Below are 22,870 nucleotides of genomic sequence, written 5' to 3'. Positions count from 1 at the left end.
TAAGAAGCAACCAATGAATGCATAAATAAGTGAAACAACAAATCGATGTTTCTTTCAAATCAATGTTTCTTTTAAATCAATAAATAAAAAATATGCAATTGCACCCCCTAAACTCCACTCCAACCCTCATCATTTCTTTCCACAGCACTAATCATTTAACTGTCACAATCATTCCTTGCCCTTCCACCCAGTCCCCACCCCACTAGCATGTGACCAGTTACTTTCTAGCAATCTGCTTATCAGCTTCATAGCTAGTAGCACAAATGGCTCAAATTCCTGAGCTCAGAGTAAAAGCCAACTCATCCCAATGACTCAAAGGCAGGGTTTTTTGTTTTCTGGAGTTTCCCTAGTGCCTAGAAAGGTGCTTTGCACACAGAATGTGCTCAAATATTTAAATGACTCTGAAATTACCTGATTTATTAATTTACCTGGGTTATTTCTCATACCAGGCCGTGGGCCCCAAGGCTTTAATTACCCTCGGACTCGCTCACTCCCAAACTCCAGACTTCGGAAGGGACAGGATCCCTGGGATTACTTTAACATTTACTTAAATATTCCCTATTAATGCCTTTCTAAATTTCCATTACAAGACCAAATATACAGATGATGTATTATAGAAGAAACCTATATAATTTTATTATCCAATGTCACTCCAATAAATTCAGCCCTGGTCAGTTTTTTATTTTTATTTTTCCTTTATTGATTTTTAGAGGGAGAGGGAGTGAGAGAGAGAAACATCGATGAGAGAGAGAAGAGAGAACATCGATTGGCCACTTCCTGCATGCCCCCCACTGGGGATTTGGCCCACAACCTGGGCATTTGTATGACCGGAAATCAAACTGGTGACATTTTGGTGCATGGCTCCATGATGAACCACTGAGCTACACAGGCCAGGCAGCCCTGATTGGTTTGGCTCAGCAGTTAGAGTGTCAGCCACAAATGAAGGGTCATGGGTTCGATTCCCAGTCAGGGGTGCTACCTAGGTTGCAGGTTAGACCTAGGGGCCTGTAGGGGTCATGTGGGGAAGGCAACCAATTAAATTGATGTGACCTCACATGTTTCTCTTTCTCCCTCCTTCCCTTCCACTCTATCTAAATATCAATGGAAAAATAGCCTCAGGCCCTGGCCGGTTGCTCAGCGGTTAGAGCACTGGCCTGTGGTCCAGAGAGACCCGGGTTCGGTTCCGCTAAGGGCATGTACCTCGGTTGCAGTTTGTCCCCGGCCCTGGTTGGGTCGTGTGGGTGGCGGCCACTCGATATGTCCCTTTCACGTCAATGTTTCTCTCTCTTCCTCCTACTCTATCTGAATAAAATATGGAAAAATGTCCTGGGGTGAGGATTAAAAAAAAAAAAAAAATCCTCAGGTGAGGATTAACAACAAAAAAAGTAAACTCAATAAAAAAGAAAATATAATAAAATAAAAAGACAGATCGCCCTGGCAAGTTTTGCTCAGCGGTTAGAGCGTCGGCCTGCGGTCCAGGAGATCTGGGTTCGGTTCCCGCTAAGGGCACGTACCTCGGTTGCAGTTTGTCCCCGGCCCTGGTTGGTCGTGTGGGTGGCAGCCACTCGATGTGTCCCTTTCACATCGATGTTTCTCTCTCTCTTCCTCTCCCTCCCTCCCACTCTGTCTGAACAAAAAAATGGAAAAATGTCCTTGGGTGAGGATAAAAAAATAATAATAAAAAAATTAAATTAAAAGAGGGATAGCTAGTTTACGCAGTGCCCTGCCAGTCTATCCCACCGGTTCTAGCCAGAGTACAACCAAACTTCCACGCAAGAAACAACCTCTGCCAGCTTCCGCTTCCTGATGCAAGCTGCCACTGCCCACAACAAAGATGTCGCGTGTTCCGCGGTGCTGATAACGTCGCAGTAGCGGGTGGTGACGTCACTGAAGCGCGCCAGCAATTCAGATCGGCGCACGGGCGTTCCTCACGCGGTGGCGACTGCGGCGGCATTGGCATTGGCATGGAGGAGGCTGCGGCCGGACTGAGCCGCTTCAAGGCCAAGTGAGCTGGGGCGCTGAGGTTGTGGGCTCCGCCCGGGGAGGGAACCGAGCTCGCACCCGCACCCAGAGTAACGAAGGCGCCCGCCGCGGACCGAGTGTTCATGCGGTTTGGGGAGGCGGTGAGGGATGGGTACGGACGGGTCCGTGGGGTTGTGGCGGCTGCAATATTGTAAGGTGGGAGAGCCAGCAATGACTGCTCTCGGGGAGTGGGTACTGGACCCCGATCGGGCGTCGCCACTTAAACTAGGAGCCAGTTTGGGGTGGGGACGAGAAATCCCGGAGAAGGAGAAGGGGGCGGGCTGAACACAAATGGAGGCTGGTCCCGGACGGGCGCGGGACCTCTGACACAACCCCCCACCCACCTACCCAGAGTAGCAGAGAAGAACCACCTTTGGGTCAGGCGGCTGGGCGCTTTCACCTGCTGTCCCTCTTCTCCAGGGAGCAGGAAGAGAGGTCAGGAGACAGCCCCGTCAGCGGTGGCCGAGGAAGCCCTGAATCCTGTTCTTATTCGATCCCCAAGCCTCTGCTGAAGATATAAGTGTTTAGTGTCCCAAAAGGGATAGACTCAGCCCTGCCTGTGGAGTGCAGTATGATGGGATGTGTTAAGCAAATCATTTTCATCAGTGGCTGTGACAAGCACTAGCAGAATAAATGCGAGTGGATGGTCTGCTGGTCTCGGGAGTTGGAGGCTTTGTTTCATCTTGGCAGTAAGGCTTCCCCTAGTGGGATTAGTCAGGCGCCATTGAAAATTGGCAAGAAAGATCCAGGCCACGGACAGGGAACAGCTTGTTTGAAACAGGAAAGGTTAGCAGTGGCCCCTTTGGGCAGGACCTTGAAAACATGTAAAAAGAGGAGATGGTTTTAAGGCAGAGTAGTGACCTAAATAGAGTAAATAGAGTAATGTTCTAACAGGCTTTTTTTGGCAGCAGGGTTTGAGAGGGTGGGTGGGGGTGTGGTGAAGAGACTGGAGCAGCTCTCCAGAGAGCATGGTGCAGTGACCTGGAGCAGCATGGAGGCAGCTGAGAAGGAAGGAATAGGGCTGCTTGGGGACTGAGATGCAGGCCAGACTAGGGATGGAGGAAGGAGGAAGTGTTGGGGAAGGGTTCAGGCTGGACCTCAGGGATGATGTTGAGGATGTTGCCATAGGCTCTTAACCAGGCCTGGCCTCCTATGGCCAGCAGGGGGCCCCCAAGGTCTGGCCTGATCTGCACTGGGGAATCTCTGGGAACACTGGGCTGTTGGACAGCATGTGTTGTTATGGGACCCTCTATGGATCACCAACCCAGCTCTGTGTCTCAAATATTCTGTAACAAGGGGGTACCAACACCCACCTCACAACAGTGAAAAGAGGCATCACCATCACCACCCCATTCCTACTGTTGTCTAAGAACTCAATTACAGGGGCCTATTGGGAGAGTACCCAGCCCAGGGCTTGGCACTGGGGACCAAGGGGTGGTGATTCACTCTCTTCCTCTGTCCTCCCTCCAGCTATGCTGTCGAGCGCAAGATCGAGCCTTTCTACAAGGGCGGGAAGGTGCAGGTACCAGTTCAGGGAAGGGCAGAGTGGTGGGGCAGGCAGGGGCTTCAGAGTGTTACCTTGGCTGAGACCCCCTTTCTCACCAGCTGGACCAGACTGGGCAGCACCTCTTCTGTGTCTGTGGTACCAAAGTCAACATCCTAGATGTGGCCTCAGGGGCCATGCTGCAGAGCCTGGAGCAGGTAAGGGCAGGGAGAGCCAGGGTTAAGGACTAGTGTGGAAAAGAAGCCTATTCTCATGGCACTCGTTGTGCTCACTTTTGCCCCTAGGAAGACCAGGAAGATATTACTGCCTTTGACCTCAGTCCTGATGATGAGGTATATGGGGCAGGGACAGGAGGTGGGCTCCAATACTTCCCAACCAAACTTTGTTTCTATGACTAAGGATAGCCATGCCTCTACCCACCCTTCCAGCTAAACTACATTCTCTCCCAGGTGCTAGTGACAGCCAGCCGGGCACTGCTGCTGGCTCATTGGGCTTGGCGAGAGGGCAGTGTCATCCGCCTGTGGAAGGCTATACACACAGCCCCTGTGGCCTCCATGGCCTTTGACCCCACTTCCACGCTGCTAGCCACAGGTAGGGCCCCAGCTGGGTGGGTGGGCTGGCAGGTGGGCACATGGGCAGGGGACTTTGGGCACACCAGCTCTCTCACAAACACATTTCCACAGGCGGCTGTGATGGGGCTGTACGTATCTGGGACATCGTGCGGCACTACGGGACACATCACTTTCGGGGCTCACCAGGTGTTGTGCAGTGAGTAGGGACGGCAGAGACTGGGTGGTGAGTGGGACATCACACTGAGATGGCATAACTCACTGCCCCATCTACCCGCCTGCAGTTTGGTGGCCTTCCACCCGGATCCCGCACGCCTGCTGCTCTTCTCCTCAGCCACAGATGCCGCCATCCGCATATGGTCATTACAAGACCAGTCATGCCTGGCTGTACTGACTGCCCACTACAGTGCTGTCACCTCGTTGACCTTCAGTACTGATGGCCACACCATGCTCAGGTAAGCAGCCAGCTACTCAGGCCTTAGCAGGCAGGGGAGGACCATGGCTGAGACTCCGGAACTGAGGTGGTTGTTCCTCCCAGCTCAGGCCGGGACAAGATCTGCATTGTCTGGGACCTGCGGAGCCACCAGACGCTGAGGACCATCCCTGTGTTTGAGGTGGGGCACCTGGGGGGTCAGGGCCAGTGAGTGGGATGGGGCTGGGGGTAGAGCTGCCACCTCTGACCTGCTCTTCCTCAGAGTGTGGAGGCCGCAGTGCTGTTGCCAGAGGAGCTGGCACCCAAGCTGGGTGTGAAGTCTACAGGCCTATACTTCCTGACAGCTGGCAGCCAAGGTGTGTGGGGCCAGGCCAGGGCAGGCAGCAGAGACTGGGGGTGGCCCATGGACCTGTGAGTCCCAGCAGCCTCTGTCCCTGCACAGGCACACTGCGCGTGTGGGAGGCAGCCTCTGGGCAATGTGTACACACACAACAGCAGTTGCCAGGCCCTGGGCGGGAGCTGACCCATTGCACCCTGGTCCGAGCCGCTGGCCTGCTCCTCACTGTCACTGCTGACCACAACCTTCTGCTCTACAAAGCACACTCCCTGAAGCTGCAGAAACAGGTGAGCACTGCCCCCTGGTCAACCTGTGGCCTGGGTGTGCTGGCCCTCTTCTCACATGGGCCCTGGCTTGTGTCTCTCCACCCTGCAGTTTGCTGGGTACAGTGAGGAAGTGTTGGATGTCCGGTTCCTTGGGCCTGAGGACTCCCACATTGTTGTGGCCTCCAATAGCCCCTGCCTGAAAGTATTTGAGCTACAGACATCGGCCTGCCAGATTCTCCATGGTCACACAGGTAAGGGTGCCAGGCCAATGCCCCTGATACCTTTTTTCTGCCAAGGGCCATTTGGATATTTATACATCATTCTTGGGCCATACAAAGTTATCAACTTAAAAACTAGCCTGCTATATTTGGTCAGGCATGTGATGTTAGCTGGTATTGATTTCATGGGCCTTAAATGGCCCGCAGGCCAGATGTTTCCCATCCCTGCTTTGGGGACCGGCCACAGCTTCACAGTGCAGTCCTGGCTGCCTGTCACCAAGAAGGTCTCCTTCAGCCTGAAGCCCAGTTGGGAAGAGGGGGGAAACATTCTCCCTTCCACTTTTCTGACCATTCTTCCACTTTTCTTTCAGACATTGTCCTGGCCCTGGATGTGTTTCGGAAGGGGTGGCTCTTTGCCAGCTGTGCCAAGGTGAGGTACCCCAAGAGGTGTGGAGGTGAAGGTCCCCAGTGGAAAAACCTGGCCCAGCCTCTGTCCTCACCCTTCCTGTCCCCAGGACCAGAGCATTCGCATCTGGAGGATGAACAAGACCGGCGAGGTGACCTGTGTGGCTCAGGGCTCTGGGCATACACACAGTGTGGGCACCATCTGCTGCTCTAGGTATTAGATCCAGGCTGGGGTCGAGAGCATCATGGACATGGAGGCCTAGGCCCTGCTGATGGAGTTCCAGCTCAGGGAGACGGGGAGGAATAGGAGGTGCCTTTGGCCTTGTTCTTTGAAGCTTCAGCCTAAGGATCTAGAATAAAGAAAGCCCAGAACTCCCCAGGTGCCATTGTTGCGGGGGGTCCTCGGAAGTGGCCTTGGGGCTGGGTGGATAAAAGGGGAAGGGAGGTTGGGGCAGAGGGAATAACAATGAACAAGGTCCAGGTGGAGAAGATGCTCCCTGCATTTAGGGCTGGGAGTCCTGTTATTGGGACAAAGTTACCCGGTGTGGCAGCACCAAGGGCAGGCAGTGTGGGCTTAAGTGCAGGCAAGTGGTCCTAGAGGTGTATTTGTGTGACAGGCCATGTGGTCTGGACCTGCAGGTCTGAGCTGTGGTGCATTGGCTGACAGGGCTGGCAAGGGCTTAACATGTGTTCTCCCCCTCCCCCAAATTGGGCTTTAGGCTGAAGGAGACCTTCTTGGTGACAGGCAGCCAGGACTGCACTGTGAAGCTGTGGCCTGTCCCCAAAGCCCTGCTGTCCAAGAGCACAGCCTCAGACGGTGGCCCTGTCCTCCTACAGGCCCAGGCGACACAACGTTGCCACGACAAGGTGACCATACACAGTACACTGGGGTGGCAGTGTGGCAGGGTCTTCACTGTGATGGGGATATCTAAGCTGCTGCCTGTTGCCATCACCAGGACATCAACAGTGTAGCTGTTGCTCCCAATGATAAGTTGTTGGCCACAGGCTCGCAGGACCGCACAGCCAAGCTCTGGTCACTGCCGCAGTGCCAACTGCTGGGCGTCTTCTCAGGCCACCGGCGTGGCCTCTGGTGTGTCCAGTTCTCACCTATGGATCAGGTGCTGGCCACTGCCTCGGCTGATGGCACTGTCAAGCTCTGGGCATTGCAGGACTTCAGCTGCCTTAAGGTAAGCTGCCCCTACCACAGGCCTGGCCCCCACCCCAGGCCTGTCCCCCACCTGATACCCATCCCATTCCCTCCCTGTCCCAACCCTGCAGACGTTCGAAGGGCATGATGCTTCTGTGTTGAAGGTGGCCTTTGTAAGCCGTGGTACACAGCTGCTGTCCAGGTGAGTGGGCTGGGGACAGGGCAGGGGTTGGTGTAGGCTGGGGGCCAGGCCCCAGTGCTGAGCCCCCTCGCAATCCCAAACCCAGTGGCTCTGACGGGCTTGTAAAACTCTGGACCATCAAGAACAATGAGTGCATTAGGACACTGGATGCCCACCATGACAAAGTCTGGGGACTTCACTGCAGCCGGCTGGATGACCGAGCTCTTACTGGTGCCAGCGACTCCTGTGTCATCCTCTGGAAGGTGTGTGGACATTGGTGTGGTGGGCAAAGAGTGGGCAGGGCAGCATGGGGTTCCATTCTGACCCTGATCCTGATCCCAGGATGTTACCGAGATGGAGCAGGCAGAGGAACAGGCCAAGCGAGAGGAGCAGGTGGTCAAGTAAGTCTGGAGGGTCCCCCCCTGCTTTCTTGTGCGTGCCACCCATGTGTCTGGCACCTTCCATGCATTCACCTCGCCCCTGATTTACAGCATGGGGAAACTGAGGCTGGGAGAGGCGACATAGCTTACCATCAGTGAATGTTCAGACCCGGTCCGCTGACTCCTGAGCTAGCCCCCTGACAGCTCTGCCTTCAGCCCTCGCCCCATGGCCCTGTCCTCTTTCCTTCCCCATCCAGGCAGCAAGAACTGGACAACCTGCTCCAGGAAAAGCGGTACCTGCGGGCACTGGGCCTGGCCATCTCCCTGGACCGGCCCCATACTGTGCTGACTGTTATCCAGGGTCAGTGCTGCCTCAGGGGCCTAACAGGCAGCAGTGGAGGGAGGGGAGTCCTCTCAGGTCCATCCTGCACCTTCCCTGGGGCTTATCTTCCCTCCTCCCTCAGCCATCCGGAAGGACCCCGAGGCCTTGGAGAAGCTGGAAGCCACAGTACTCCGACTTCGGCGAGACCAAAAAGGTTTGGGGCAGCTGGGTAGAGGCTGGACAGTGGCTTATGTGGGTGAGGTGGCCAGCAGACAGGTCTGACCATCCCTATAACCCCAGAGGCCTTGCTGCGCTTCTGTGTCACGTGGAACACCAACTCTCGGCACTGCCATGAAGCCCAGGCCGTGCTGGGTGTGCTTCTGCGGCACGAGGCCCCAGAAGAGCTGCTGGCCTATGAAGGTGTGCAGTCCTCACTTGAGGCCCTGCTGCCCTACACAGGTACATGGACATGGCCCCAGGTGGGGGGGGAGTAGAATGGCCAGACTCTATGGACTGCCTGACAGCCTCTGTCATCCTCAGAGCGGCACTTTCAGCGGCTCAGCCGGACCCTGCAGGCAGCCACCTTCCTAGACTTCCTGTGGCACAACATGAAGCTGCCCACCCTCCCCGCAGCCCCCTCTGCCCTCTGAAACACGCAGAAGGTGTACTTTTCTATCCCAGCTCCGTGTGTCTGTTTGGGCTTTGTCTCATCCCAGGTCCCAGCCCACAACTTTGGCCAAACACCATCCCTGTGCCTTGGACTGGCTATAATCCAACAGGCCCTGCTCTCAGCATGAACACTGAGTGTGGGTTCATCAGAGCTTTACTCAGAGGAAATAGAGTGTAGCCTTCTGGCCCCACCAGCCAGGGAGTCCCCCCTCAAATGTGCCCCCCCTGCCCTGAGGGCCGTATGGCTGCCATCAGTCATCCCTGGGGTCTGGAGCCTCTGGCCTGCCGCTCCAGCAGTGGGATGCACAACGCAGCTCTCCGTGTAGTTCACACTCCTTCAAGGATAACCTTGACGCCATGGGACCCTCCCCAGTGCCCTACGGGTGATGGTGCAGCAGCGGCTCTGAATGGCATTCAGCAAGGGGCGGGTGGGCACAGTAGGGGGAAGGGTCATGGCCTGGGGGGACTTAGGGGAGCTTTGGGTCTCCCCCACTCTGTTCTCCCCACCCTCTGCCCCAGAATGGAGCCTTGGTCCATTCAGAAGCACGCCTATCCTGTCTGGCTTCAGTAGCACAGAAGGGAGAAGACCTGTGCGGCCACCGAACCTACAAGGAGGGCAGGGTTTGGTTAGCACTTGGCCCTACCCACCCCCCCTTAGACTGTCCATCCCCTTCCCCCAGCAAAGCCCCACACCTGCACAGCCACCAGCCTCGGTCTGACATTTCCAGCACTTGCACTCTTGCCCCCGCCGGCACTGACAGCTCATCGGCCTGGCTGCCTTCGTAGGCTCGGGAAGCACAGAACTGGGAGCCTGGGAGTGGGCACTTGGTGGTTACCACAGGACTCCCATCTCTGTCCCCTCACGGATCTCTCACTGAATCCCCACCTCCAGGCTCTCTCTCTCGGAATCTCTGCTAATGCCAGGAAACACTCTAAAACCCACTGGGGATCCAGCCTGCTGTGGGGCAAGCACAGGCTAGGGGACTGCTGCCACCACCGAGCCAGCCCTTCCACAGCATCTCTCCCCTGGGTCAGCTGCTCCCTGTCACCCAGCCTTGCTGCACACTGCCCAGTGGTGGTGGCAGACATGGGGAAGAGGGTTAGTCTCATACCATTACTCTCTAGGGGCTGTCCCCTGTCTTGTCCCTGGCCCAGGGCCACTTCCTCCAAGTAGGGAGCAGGAAACCATGCCATCTGCTGGTCTTCATTAGCCACCAGCCACCAACCTGTGCAGGAAAGGTAGGGGTTCAGATCCCCAGCCATGCTGGGATCCTGGTGGCAGCAGGTCAAGTCCCCAGGCTCCTGCCCAGCCCCACCTGAGGGGTGTCGCAGCAGCACATTTAGGACCTCCTGGGCCTGTGCATGGAAGGGTTGGCCCCGTGAGTCCTGGGTGCTGAAGGGCTGGAGGCAGTGCAGGCTCAGAGTCACGAGGCTGCCCACAGGGTGAGGTAGAGGCTCTTCCAGGACTGGCAAGATCACCAGGCTGGAAAGGGTGGTGGTCACAGAAGAGAGGTGTGGGGAGCATGGGCTGCCATAACCTCATAAGGCCACCCAGCTTTGTACCTCCTAGGCCCTTTCTCCACCATTAAGCTCCCACCCTCCAATTGCTTCCTGCAGGGTGTTAGGGGTGGGGCAGGCAGGTACCTGCCAGGTGGCAGTGAGGGCTCCAGGTCCTGGGGCTGTGGTTCAAAGAAGCCAGTAAGCACTGGCCCACTGGACACCCGCTCTGCTTCTAGCAGCTTCTGAGAATAGGTCTCCAGCAACCGCAGGCGCACCAGGCCACGGCCCTTGCGCCCCCCTCGTGCCAACAGTGATGTGGATGCATCTGTGGGCACAACAGGGACAGACCTTGAATCCCCTTCCCCAGGGCTCCCACCATCAGGCCCCTCCTGCCCCTCCCAGGCTCCCTGTGGCCTGACCTGGAAACTTGGGGAAAACTCGATCAGATCTCTGCAGCAGGTCCTCCTCTACCCGGAAGGTCTCCTTGAGGATCTTCTAAGGACAAAAACTGGCGTATCGGTCTGGGAGTCCCTTGCTGGGATTGTAGGGGTCAGAAACTAGCATGGGCATGAGGGTAGGCATTACGGGGTGGGAGTGGGGGGTCATTCAGTTGGAGGAAGTCAGGTCACCCAGGCTTACTCACGTGGAGCCTCCTGAACTCGTCCCAGCTCCTTCGCACAAAGGTGTTGCTGTCATCAGACCAGTACACAGAGAAAGCGAATGTCTGTTGGAGGAAAGGCTAGGGGCACCTGGAAGGAACTGGACCATGGACTCCCTTCCCCCGCTCCCCATTTCCTCCCAAGGTCAGCAGGACCCAGATCTTACTTGGAGCCTCTCTGTCTGCACCAGAGCTGCTGCACGTACTGACACCGGGTACCTAGGGCCCACCATAGCTGTGGCCTCCGGTTGAGGTCCTAGGTTTCTGGAGCTAGCGCCGTGTGGTAGAGTATCCTGCTGACTCTAACCACACAGGGACTGGAGGTACTCCTGGGTACCCGGAAGACTGGCTGGAATTCCCCTGCTTACCTCAGACCTGCCAGGTCCTGGCAGCACTACCCTACCCCTATGTCCTGAGCTTCCTCACTGGGCCCCAAACTGAAGATCTGGGTGGAGGAACAGGAGCACGGGGCTTTGGGGTAGAAGGGGGAGTACAGAGGTGATGGAGGGGCTGTGACTGCTGCCTGGGGCCCTCCTGCACAAATCTATCTGGCCACCAGAGATGAAGGAGGAAGCGCCATCAAAGTGCCGCCAGGCCTGGCCCACCCTCCCTGCTCTCCCACACCCTGCGTAATGCTGGGATTGGTGAGAGCCTCCTGATAGGGTGTGCCCCACGGCACTCTGAACTTGCCTGGACAGCTAACACAGTTGTCATCAGGAACGGCTTAATCCTCACATTGGAGGGAAGGTCTCTTAATGTCCCCAAGTCACAAAAGAGGAAATTTGTGGTAAGTGGATAATGTCAGTTTTTCTGTATGTGTTAGGCTGGGTCGGACCTCCACAGGCTCACCCCCAAGGTTTCCCTCCCTGTGGTGGTCCATCTCTAGTCACCGTCACTGTTTTAAGAGCTGCCTCTGAGCTCATTATTACAAGTTATTGCAAACACAGTCTCTGAGGTCAGGAGTGACCATTCCCCCACTGGGGTGGTGAGAAGACTATAATCCCCAGAGGGTGTACCCAGATGCCCCACAATTTTGGGGCATTTCTGGAGCCCCACCTAACATTGGCACACAGTGCTTCCTCCTGCTGTTGAGGCCACCAGTTCTGTGTTGGGACCCCTATCCCACCCCAAGCCCTTCAAGGAGGGGCAGTGTATAGGGCATCCCTCCAGGAAATTACCATGGCCTAGACAAAGGGCTTTTGTGTATCTCTCCAGCGGCTCTCTCTGAAGCTTTCAAACCTTCCCTGGTCTTGGCCTGGATAATGAACATCTGCTGGCATAGGCCTGATTTGCAGAGTGCCTTTAGTAGGGGCCATAATGAGAGCACCTGAGCTGGTGGAATCCAGGTTGGAACAGACCCTGCTCCTCTTGAAGACAAAGGATAGAAGCTAGGGAAGGGCCAATTTACTAAACAGCAGGGACCTAAGAGGCTGCTAAGGCCCCCTCAACTAACCCACTGATAACCCCTGCTCCACACTCCCCACAACCATGGATCTTTTCCACCCTCCCTCTTCATAGCCCCTACCCTTATCTCTCACCTGGACAACTACAACAGTCCACCCCCCCCCCACACACACACACACACAATTCCATGCTCCTCACTTGCTCCCATGAAGTTGACTCTCCAAAGGAATCTTTGCAAAACAGAAACAGAATCAGGTAGAGGGAGCCCTGCCCAAAACTGTCCAGTACCTTCCCGGTTCTTGGAATAGATTCCCAGTTCCCATGGCAACTGACAAAGTCCTAAGAGGGCACCCACCCACCTCTGGATTTCTCCTCCCCAAGTTCTGTCCCATTGGCCTTTCAGCCCATGCATGAAGCCAACCCTCCCACCCCCAGCCTTATCCTTGACTGCCCTTAGCAGGTTCCTCATCTTTCAGGCCTCTGCCTAAGCGCCACCTTGAGGCCACCTGAATTTACCATGCCCTGTTATGGCCCCCACCATAGTTTGTGAGTATTAGTGTAACTCCTTTTTTATTTTTTCTGTCTTGACCACTGAACTATGACCCTTTAGGGAGGTCAGGGCTGGATCTTGTTACCCGCCCTGCCCAGTGCCTGGAACAGTGCTTGGAATAGATGAGGCACTACACAGATATTTGCGGAATGACTGAGTGTACCTATGGAAGCAGAATTACTCCCGAGGCCACTCACTCCTGACGTGGGTTTAACTCCATGCAGGTTGAAAGATCCGGGGCAGCCTGGTTCGCGCTTAAGTCCAGAGACGCGCGCCGCGTCCTTTGCAGACACAGTCCCACCTGGGTTCGCGGTGCGCTCTTTGCCACGGCCCCGCCCAATGTTGCCATAGCACCGCGCAGGCGGCTGGTGGGCCGTGCCCCCAGTTGAAGGCACAGAGCCTGGCCACAGGCACGCGGGACTGTCAGAGCAGAGCAATGGGGGCGTCGAAGGCTGCAGCACGGTCTTCGACTCGGCCGCATTCCGAGTCCACCGCGCGGCCGCGGCGCAGCTTCCACAACACGCTGCTCTTCTACTGGAGGAAGCGAGAGCATTGCCATGGACCTTCCCAGCCGGGATCGGGTCGCGGAACTAGGCCCAGGGTCCTGGCCAGCACCCGGGCCTCGGGCTCTGCCTCTTCCCGAGTGCAGGCCCCAGCTTCCAGCCCCGCCTCCTCGCCGAACTCCGACTCCAGCCCCAACCCCAGCTCAGGCCCGGCCTCCGCACCGAAGGTCAAGGTGCGCACGCTGGGCTCCCGTGGCCGCGCCCGGGCGGCGGTGTGCGCGCTGGCCTGGAGGCCGATTTGAAGGCCGTCCTGGAGGCCGGGCTGGCCCGGCAGGCATTGCGCGGGCAACATGGCGGCGCCCAGCGAACGGGGGCGCTTCGGTGGCGGGAACCTCTTCTCCTTCTTGCCCGGCGGCGCGCGCTCCGAAGCAATGGAGGACCTGGTGACGGATGCGCGTGGCCGGGGAGCGGGACGGAGAGATGCCGCCGCCGCCTTGGCCCCGACTCCAACCCTGGCGCCGACCCCCGACTCTCAGGTCGCTGAGGACACCTCCCGGAGACGGCACTGCCGTGCCTGCGTGGACTTCAAGTCATGGATGCGGACGCAGCAGAAGGTGCAGAGGGCGCCACCTCTCCGACGAGGCTCGCGAGACTTGCCCACCCCTAGCACCGGCCTGAACACTACTCCCCCTCCCTGTCCCCCCCCCCCACACACACCTTATTCTAAGGCGCCCGGGGCAGACCTCCCGACGCCCAGGCCGAGCGGTCCCACAGGTCCTATGCCTGACAGACTTATGCCCCCCAGGGTTGGCTGTTCCTGAACCTTTCCCCCAAGGTAGGCCGGGCCTTTAGGCTTTTAGCCTCACGTGGGCCAGATCTGCAGCAGGACTATTGTCTGAAGTCAGTGGGCCTCAGGCTGGGGAGGGGAAAAGGGGAACTTCTCAGGTTTTTGGTAGGGGGACACCGAACTGACTCATGGTCGGCCTCCTTCCGCAGCGTGACAGCAAGTTTAGGGAAGATTGTCCACCGGATCGTGAGGAACTGGGCCACCACAGCTGGTCTGTCCTCCACACCCTGGCTGCCTACTACCCTGACCTGCCCACCCCAGAACAGCAGCAAGACATGGCCCAACTCATACATTTATTTTCCAAGTTTTACCCCTGTGAGGAGTGTGCAGAAGACATAAAAAAGAGGTAAGTTATTCTGTACCGTCTGCAGGCAGCAACACCCCTGGAGCCTAGGCCTGGAGCCCCTGACTGATGTCATAAAGGAGAGCCTAGAGAAATGGCAGAGGTGTTGCCAAGAGCAGGGATCACCAACAGAGTGGGGATTGGATCATCTGAGCCATCTCTCTCTACTCAAAGGCCAAGCAGCCTGGGGCTGCTACAGGCTGTTCCGTGGCCACAGGCCCCTGGGGAGGGCTTCCCTGGAGAGATCCCTTGCTTAGTGCTGATGGAGGATCTGGCAGGTTAAGGAGGACTCTATTTTGCCTGACTTCTGGAGCAGGACTGCTGGTTTCAAGATCTTGAGAATTCGCTGCTTTTGCTTACAAGAGCCACCTTTTTCTCATTAGATAGCCTACAAGCTGTCGTTAGGCATTTCTGGGCTGGATGTAGGGGTCATGGCAGCCCTTGCTATTTGAAGAGTGGGCAGTTAGAATGAGGTCTCTTGCTGAACTGAGGCACCCGGGGCCCATCGCTAAGAAACAAGTCTGATTTTTAGTTATGCCTTTGTGCAGGCCCCACCCTTTCCACACATTGCTTGGGGCCAGGGAAGCTGGGGTGAGGCTTCAGTGATTGTTATGAGATTGTAAAGTTGCCTGGTCTGTGTTAATGTCTTGCCCTAGGCTCTTGTCAGAGTTTATCAAGCTCCCCAAGTGAGGTTTTGAGCGGGCCTAGGAGCCCACCATGCCTGGACCCTACAGGATCAGCCCTGTTCTGGGAATTACTGTCTCTAAGAACATGAGGATACACCTGGGTGTAGCTTACAGCAGCATCCCATCTCTCCCTGGATTGAGCAGGCAGGGGCAGTGGGACCATGCCTGCCCTCATTTTCCATGTGCTCCCCCCCCCACAGGATATGTAGGAACCAGCCAGACACACGCACACGGGCATGTTTAACCCAGTGGTTGTGCCACCTGCACAATGAGGTGAACCGCAAGCTAGGCAAGCCGGACTTCGACTGCTCTAAAGTGGACGAGCGCTGGCGTGACGGCTGGAAGGATGGCTCCTGCGACTAGGGGGCAGCCAGCCAGAGCCCATGGGCTGCCTGCCTGGCCAGAGAGGGGCAGGGCACTCATTAAAGTGTGGCAGAGCCAGAGCCTGTTGTGTTTCAGTGGGTGTTCCCCAGCCACTGCCCATGGAGCCCTTTCCTTCTCAGGTTTGGAGTTGAAGTGGAGGTACCTGCTGCAGTCACCCCAATGGCCTCCTCCTCAGCCAAGTTCCTGTGAGACTGCAGGTGAAGGAGTAGAAATAGCCTAGGCTATCCCTTTTTTCAGAATGCAGCCTCCTGCCCACCCCACGCCCTGGTGCCCAATTCCCCACACAGGAATGTGATAGGCTTGGCTTGGCTGAGCTCCTCTATCCCATGGAGCTCTCAAGACCAGGCCATTGTCTCCCCCCTGTGTAGCTAGAGACATCCACAGTGACTTGCAGCCTCAAAGTCTGTGGGCTGTGTGCTATTTGCACTTGAAGAAAGAGGTCTAGGGACTAAGCTTTCCACCCTGCTCAGTCCCTACAGGGAGGGAAAGCGCAGGCGTGGTTCTTGCCTAACCCTGCAGCCCATTTTCTGTCCAGCACTTGGCCTTTCACAGCTGTACCAAGCTCATCAGAGGCTTCCTGGGATCAGCTTCCTTGGAGCTTGAAACAAAAATAAAATGCTAAGGAAGTGACTGAGAACCTGGCATCAATGCGTTTGTGTTGGGACCTGCAGTGATGGACAGCCTGCCCTCCTCTGTGGTCAGCTGCTTCCTCCTGTCCAGGTTCTGGCTCCTTAGGAGGAAAGAGAGGTCCCAAGCCAAGAGTGGGCCAGGATATTCCAGGAATAGCAAGGAGGCTTGAGTTCCTGGAGCTCAGGGAAGGTCAGAGAGGTGACAGAGAGTCAGCATGAAGTCTTCAAGCTTCCAGCAAGTACATAGTTTCAACTCCTATCTTCTGTGACAGGAAGGTCTTGGATGATTCGGAACCGAGGAATGGTGAGATGTAACTTTTGAAAGATTCCTCTGAGCTGGGATGAGGCAGGCACCCATGTGGCAGCTGAGGGGGAAGCTGGCCCCAGGAAGAATGGGAGAAGATGTGGGATATATTCTGAAGGTACAGTCAAGAGGAAGAGCCAAAGGTGACTGGGGTTCTGGCTCAAAAACCTGAAAGGATTGAGTTACTCTATCAGTGAGATGGAGAAAGCTGTGAGTAGAGCAGGTTTAGGGGTGACCTGGATTCAGCTTTTGAGCCTTTCTGATCCGCTCAGCCACACACCTACTCCCATGCCTTGGCTCCCAGTTGAAATGGCCCAGCAACAGTATGCCCATCCCTGTGGTCCTAAAGCTCCGGTCACCTCTATCCCCACTGTGTTTCAGCCTCTCCCTAGGCAAAGGGCCAGCCTTTGCCACAGCCCCCTCAGCACCTTCACCTGATTTGTTCTCACAAGGATGCTGGCTTCCACCATGTGCTATCTCAAAGGGGCAGGTGAGGTAAAGTAATAGGTGGGGAGCAGCCAGCAGAGAGGTTGCTCTTCTTTCCTCCCCTAGATGGACTGTCCCCAGCACAGATCTCTCTGGCCTTTCCTGAATAGCATGTGAGCCACTGTGGTCCGTTCAAGAACATACCACCTATATTTGCTCTCCCCCCGCTTTACTTGCCTTATTCCCTATCTCTAGCTTCCCTGAAGTTTTACCCACCAATAAAACTTTTTTGAAAAATAGGTGTTTACTGATTTTTTAGAGAGGAAGAGAGAGAGAAAAATACCTATTGGTTACCTCTTGTACATACCCCGACCCAGGGAACTAGAACGGAACCTTGACACCTGAGTATGTACCCTGCCCAGGATCGAACCAGCGACCTTTTGGTGCACTGGGACGATGCCTAACCAACTAAGCCACACTGGCCAGGGCTAAAACTTTTTTTTTTTATCCTCACCCGAGGACATTTTTCCATTTTTTGTTCAGGTAGAGTGGGAGGGAGAAGAGGAACAGAGAGAGAGAGAAACATCGATGCAAAAGGGACACATCGAGTGGCTGCCACCCACACGACCAACCAGGACCGGGGACAAACTGCAACTGAGGTACATGCCCTTAGCGGGAACCAAACCCGGGTCTCTCTGGACCGCAGGCCGACGCTCTAACCGCTGAGCCAAACTGGCCAGGGCAGGGCTAAAACTCTTAAAGAGCGACCAGACTAAAACAAGTGGGATTCTAGTTCAAGGGAAGGTTGTGGCTGGAGCTGTCAGCACATAGTCCAATAGAAAAAAGAACCATGATCATGTTCTGCAGCCCCTTAAGGCTTGAAGGTCACAGGTTGGGCAAGAGGAGGGAACCTGAAAGGGATGACAAGGAAGGGCCTATGAAGTAATCGGAACTTGAAGAGGAGGTGACATCTAAAAGCCTTTCCAGTAGGATGGGGACATCAGTGTCTGAATTGCCCCCTGGAACTAAAGGAAGCAGTGATATGGGACAGCTGGAGTGAAAATGGGATCAAGAGTTGATGTTTGGCCCTGGTCAGTTTGGCTCAGTGGTTAGAGTGTCGGCCTGTGGTCCAGAGAAACCCAGGTTTGGTTCCCGCTAAGGGCATGTACCTCGGTTGCAGTTTGTCCCAGTCCTGGTTGGGTCATGCGGGTGGCAGCCATGCAATGTGTCCCTTTCATGTCGATGTTTCTCTCTCTCTCTCTCTCCCTCCCACTCTATCTGAACAAAAAATGGAAAAATGTCCTCTGGTGAGGATAAAAAAAAAAAGGTGATGTTTGTTAAGACAGAAGAAAGTGTAGCTGTTTGGGTGCTGATGCCAATGATTAAGAAAAGGGACAAATGGATGACGTAAGAGACCAAGACTGGGAACAGTTGCTAACAGATGAGAGGTGGTAGGACTGATGCACAGTGGAATGCACTTGACAGAAGACTGATGGGTAGCACCTCTGGCCGCACCTGCCCTGGCATGGGTTCCCCAGGGGACTAGCTGGTCTATGCACCACACTCTGTCCACACAGATGCCATGGCAGGGATCTGGATTTGAGTCCTAGTCTTCGCTTTCTGTGATCCAGTAACTCAACTGGCCTATTTACCACCTGAGAAATGGGGGTGATAATAGTTCCTACCCCTACAGGTCATTGTGAAATATTTAACACTATAAATACTCAAAAAATGCAGACTTGTCTTACTAATGCCCTAGATAGAAACATAGGAGTTACCCAGGCCCCTGCTGGGCTGGGCTGGGCTGAAAGGAACCTAAAGGAAGGGACACTGTCTAACTGGGAGCTAGAGGATCTGTGGAAAAGACCCAGCAGTCATATGGGGCTGGTAAGCCCCAATTCAGCCAGACTCGCATCTCTGATGCTTCTCCCCATTCCTTGGCCCCAAACTAAAAATGTCAGTCACAAATCAGTCCAGGAGACCCAGGAGACCCAGGAGTGTGGCAGGCTCAGAGCACCCTTGGAATAACACCTGGCCACCACAGAAAGGAACAGAAATGCCTCAACTCCCACCTATACTGGCTTTTGGGCTTTGCCCACCTGGGCAAGTGCCCCTGGGGGCAGAGGCCATTCTCTCTCCCTGTCAGGGAGGGTAGAACCCTCTGAAGAAGGCGTGCAGGAGTGGGGGTCATGAGGGGAAAGGCCCCAGTGACTGATCTCTGATCTACAGGGGACCAGGGCCAGGGAGCTGTGTTTCTGTTTCCTGGAGGTAGGGGGGAAGACACTGGAGTCATCGGGCCCCGATTACACATTCATGAAAGGGCCCTGCCCAGAGGAGTGAGGTCAAGTCCCCTCTGTCCATCCTCCTGGCTATAGCAAAGGCGGAGCCCAGTGTCTGCCTGCACTGCTGACTTCTTGTGAGGGGCGGTGAGGGCCCCAGCCCCGTGCCTGCTCCGTGATCGTCATCTGGCAAGTCCATCCCGGATCCGAGTCATGCAGCTGAGGGTTGGGGGTGAAAGGAAGGCGGGTCAGAGGGACCCGAGGGCTCCAGCCCGGTGCGTGGACCAGTGAGGGGGTAGTGCGGGCTCGGCCCCGCCCCGCGCGCCCCTGCCGTGGCCAGCGCGCGCTCCCGGGAGGGAGGCAGCAGAGGCAGCGGCAGCTCCAGCAGCTTCCGCAGCAGCCCCAGGCTGTCTCGGGCGGGGCCGTATAGACAACAGAGATCGCCAGGGCTGCGCGGCCCGCTGGGGCCGGCCATGGAAGGAGCTTCGTTCGGCGCGGGGCGCGCAGGGGCCGCCCTGGACCCCGTGAGCTTCGCGCGGCGGCCCCAGACCCTGCTGCGGGTCGTGTCCTGGGTGAGTAGCCACTGTCCTGGTACCTGATCCCACCGTCCCTAGCATCCCTCGTCCTTACCCCTTGCCCCTCATCCCCCTTCAGTTCCTCGCCGTCCTCTCTCCCCACTGCAGCAGGTTAGGGTGACGTCACCTGGCTGGGCGCGCCCACCTGCGGGCGGGGGAGGGGCTGGCGGTGACAGCCTGGGGACCTTGAGAGGTCACCGCCCGCCGTCCCCCCTCCAATTCCCTCTTAAGTCTCAGGGCCCCTTTCCTTAGCCCTCGCTCCGTTTTCCCTGTTCTCGTGACCTGGAAGCAGGCACAGGGGTGGGGACGAGATTTGCGGAGGGGCTCGGGCACTCAGCCTCAGCAGGAGGAGGGGGCTACGGGAGCCGAGAGGATCAGGCAGAGCCTCCCCTTGCTTCTCCAGCATTCTCCTTCGAAGGGAACTGGCCCTTCCCGAGTCCCCCAGTTCGCGGGTTGTGGGGAGGCGGGCGGTGCTCAGGGATCCTTCTGGGTGGGGCAGCTCTGTTTTGTGAGGGCTGACTGGCGGTGGTGTGGAAGGGGCAGCTTTTAGGGGCAGCCTAGCTTACTGGGGCATATTCCTAGGTCGGGTGGCCTGCTCCTCCTTCCCACTCCTCCAGGTAGGAGAGATGGGAGGTGAAGTACCAAGTTCTGGGTTTTGTCCAGCAAGTAATGGATGGTGGTAGCTGCACCTACTGGCTGGTCTTGAGTAGGGCGGTGCCCAGTGTGGGGCAGGGGGCCTCCACCCTCTGGGTGAAGTGACTCTGACCAGACCAGGATGTAGGAACCCTAACTTCAGGACCCAGCCCTGGTTCCACTTCTGGACCACTCTGGGGAGTGAGTCCAAATCCTGTACCTTGATTTCCCTCTTAACTAGATCTCTAGGAGCTGGGGTGAAAAAGGAGAGAAATGAAATGGAAACTGGAGGTCTTTTTTTTTTAGAAGCATAGGCCTACTCAAAGCTGAAAGAGCAGTATCTGGCTTAAAAGGATAGTGGTCTAGGATTTAAAAATAAAATGACCGTGGTCCACCTCTTACTTGACTTCTAGCCCTTGTGGGAACAGGGTACTGATGTTTGAACCCCCGAGGTCAATCCTCTCGCCTCAGAGCCCAAACAGGTATAGTCACATGGGGTTGTCATCCTTTGAGTGCCCACCAAGTGTAGGACGCTTGATGGGCATTATTTTTCTGTCCCCAACCCCCCATGAGCTGAGCCTGTTACTACATATGACATGCTGAGAAGCAGGGCCACACAGCTTCTAAATGCTGAGGGCGGGTTCCACGCCCACAGTTCTGTGCAGCTGTCTGTACCCCCCTGTTGTACCCTACACCCTGGCCTCTCTCCTGGCTCCACACCTACCTCCCCCAGCACCGCCGGACCACCAGTCCAGGTGAAGGCTCCTGTTCCCACACTCTCGAGTGGACCCTGAGGAGACACTATGGGCTCCACGCAGTGCCGAAGACCCAGCTCGAATGTCAGCCCCTGCCCTTATCATCAGTGAGACCTCAGACAATCACTTCACCTGTTGGAGCCTTAATTTTCTCATCTGTAAAGGGTGTAAGAATAATGAATGGCACCTTCGTGGTTTTCTGGAAGGATTCTATGAGCGAACACATATAAAGTCTCAGTTTTAAGCACAGTGCCTGGGCATAGGAGATGCTCACTAAATGGTACATGTCCATAATTACTAAATACTTGAGAGAAGTATTAAGGGAAATGTGCCTGAAGACCCTCACACAGAGACGGGCCCTGTGCAGCAAGGGAACGCGGGGACAGAACCAAGGTCGTGGCCGCGCGGTGGGCCTCGGAGACCGTCTTCGGCAGGGAGGGGCGCCACCGCCAGGTCCTGAGCACCACCTGCCGCCCGCAGGTATTCTCCATCGCCGTCTTCGGGCCCATCGTCAACGAGGGCTACGTGAACTCCGACAGTGGTCCAGAGCTGCGCTGCGTCTTCAACGGGAACGCAGGTGCCTGTCGCTTCGGCGTCACGCTGGGCCTCGGGGCCTTCCTTGCCTGCGCCGCCTTCCTGCTGCTCGACGTGCGCTTCCAGCAGATCAGCAGCGTCCGCGACCGCCGTCGCGCGGTGCTGCTGGACCTGGGCTTCTCAGGTGGGCGTGGCCGGGCCGAGAGGCTGGCGCCGGAGGGGCGAGCGGGCTCCTGAGGGGGCGGGGCCCCCGGCGGGCGTCGAGATTCTGAGGGGAAGGGGAGGCGAACAGGTTTGGGCGGGGCCTCCTGCGTCCCGAGGCTGGTTCCCGGAGTGGTTCAGGGGAACCCTCCCCACGGTGTAGCGCTCCTAAGCCAACCGCCCACCCACCTGCAGGACTTTGGTCCTTCTTGTGGTTCGTGGGCTTCTGCTTCCTTACCAACCAGTGGCAGCGCACGCCGCCCGGGCCAGCCACCACGCAGGCGGGAGACGCAGCGCGGGCCGCCATTGCCTTCAGCTTCTTCTCCATCCTCAGCTGGGTGAGTGCGGCCTGCGGGCGGTGAGGGCCGGGCCGGGCCGGGCCGGGCCGGGCCGGCGTCCGCTCTAGCTGACGCCGGGCTCCTCTTCAGGTGGCGCTCACCGTGAAGGCCCTGCAGCGGTTCCGTCTAGGCACCGACATGTCGCTCTTTGCCACCGAACAGCTGGGCACCGGGGCGGGCCAAGATTACCCAGGCTACCCAGTGGGCAGCGGTGTAGAGGGCACGGAGACCTACCAGAGCCCGCCCTTCACCGAGACCCTGGACACCAGCCCCAAAGGGTACCAGGTACCCGCCTACTAGTGGCTGGCAGGCCCAGACCAGGGCTGGAAGACTGCCCCACCAATGCAGGGCCCAGGGCCCCCTGGGATCTCCCTCAAGTCCTCCTGGCCCAACTCCAGGGATGGAGGAGTGGCCACTGTGGGCCATCTGGGGCCAAGAGAGGGTGGCCCTCAGGGTGCCTGCACTGTACCCCCAAATCCTTCAAGTACCTTTAATCCCCAGCCCCAGGCCTGAGGTCTTGAGGAGGGGACAGCACAGCCCTGGACGTGTGTCCTCCAGGCCTCAGTGGGTCAGCTTGGGCAGAGGACCATTCCCTTCATGAGGCAGCCAGCCCAGGGCTTACCTGTCCACTCTGGCATCAGGGATCCAGCTGCCCTCCATAGCCAGGTTGCAGGACCTGCCTCAGACTAGGGGCAGAAATACTGCCCTCACCCCCATGCCATGACCCAGGGAGCATGGCCACTGTTCCCCATCCAATGTCCCTGTGGGTAGTGACAGTCCTTGTTCCTGTCATGTTGGTTCACCCTGTGGGACCACATGCTCTGTCTAGAGCCTCCCTCCATTTCCTCCTACCTGCTCGCTAGAGTAG

The 22,870-nt window shown here is 56.8% G+C and overlaps 4 protein-coding genes across 4 annotated transcripts; 3 read left to right on the top strand and 1 right to left on the bottom strand.

Annotated features, from left to right (window-relative positions):
* Positions 1-1,844: 1,844 nt before the first annotated feature.
* On the top strand, positions 1,845-8,453 carry TBL3 (transducin beta like 3). Its single transcript, XM_036279393.1, has 22 exons — positions 1,845-2,005; positions 3,493-3,544; positions 3,628-3,723; positions 3,811-3,858; positions 3,976-4,117; positions 4,210-4,294; positions 4,380-4,550; positions 4,634-4,709; positions 4,791-4,884; positions 4,971-5,152; positions 5,241-5,382; positions 5,721-5,779; positions 5,865-5,968; positions 6,474-6,621; positions 6,711-6,941; positions 7,033-7,103; positions 7,189-7,345; positions 7,425-7,483; positions 7,720-7,823; positions 7,927-7,998; positions 8,085-8,243; positions 8,325-8,453. The coding sequence occupies exons 1-22, from the start codon at positions 1,965-1,967 to the stop codon at positions 8,432-8,434; spliced, it is 2,403 nt and encodes an 800-aa protein (XP_036135286.1). The 5' UTR covers positions 1,845-1,964; the 3' UTR covers positions 8,435-8,453.
* A 273-nt stretch (positions 8,454-8,726) lies between these two features.
* Positions 8,727-12,346, bottom strand: NOXO1 (NADPH oxidase organizer 1). Its single transcript, XM_036279395.1, is given in 10 exon segments — positions 8,727-9,058; positions 9,147-9,264; positions 9,566-9,679; positions 9,770-9,936; positions 10,098-10,278; positions 10,373-10,448; positions 10,597-10,677; positions 10,779-10,940; positions 11,302-11,448; positions 11,450-12,346. Coding segments are annotated over 10 exon segments (1,356 nt in total). The 5' UTR covers positions 11,492-12,346; the 3' UTR covers positions 8,727-8,790.
* A 655-nt stretch (positions 12,347-13,001) lies between these two features.
* On the top strand, positions 13,002-15,388 carry GFER (growth factor, augmenter of liver regeneration). The gene is given in 3 exon segments (XM_036279394.1): positions 13,002-13,682; positions 14,065-14,261; positions 15,145-15,388. Coding segments are annotated over 3 exon segments (1,041 nt in total). The 3' UTR covers positions 15,308-15,388.
* Positions 15,389-19,334: 3,946 nt separating this feature from the next.
* Positions 19,335-22,362, top strand: SYNGR3 (synaptogyrin 3). The gene is made up of 4 exons (XM_036279919.1): positions 19,335-19,538; positions 21,410-21,647; positions 21,860-22,002; positions 22,093-22,362. Exons 1-4 carry the CDS (start codon positions 19,440-19,442, stop codon positions 22,300-22,302), a joined length of 690 nt encoding a protein of 229 aa, XP_036135812.1. The 5' UTR covers positions 19,335-19,439; the 3' UTR covers positions 22,303-22,362.
* The last annotated feature ends 508 nt before the right edge of the window (positions 22,363-22,870 follow it).

Source organism: Molossus molossus, unplaced genomic scaffold (genome assembly GCF_014108415.1).
Source record: "Molossus molossus isolate mMolMol1 unplaced genomic scaffold, mMolMol1.p scaffold_m16_p_3, whole genome shotgun sequence".
NCBI classification, from domain to species: Eukaryota; Metazoa; Chordata; class Mammalia; order Chiroptera; family Molossidae; genus Molossus; species Molossus molossus.
Note: the sequence above shows the minus strand (reverse complement) of the source record. Positions and strands in the feature narration are given on the sequence as shown.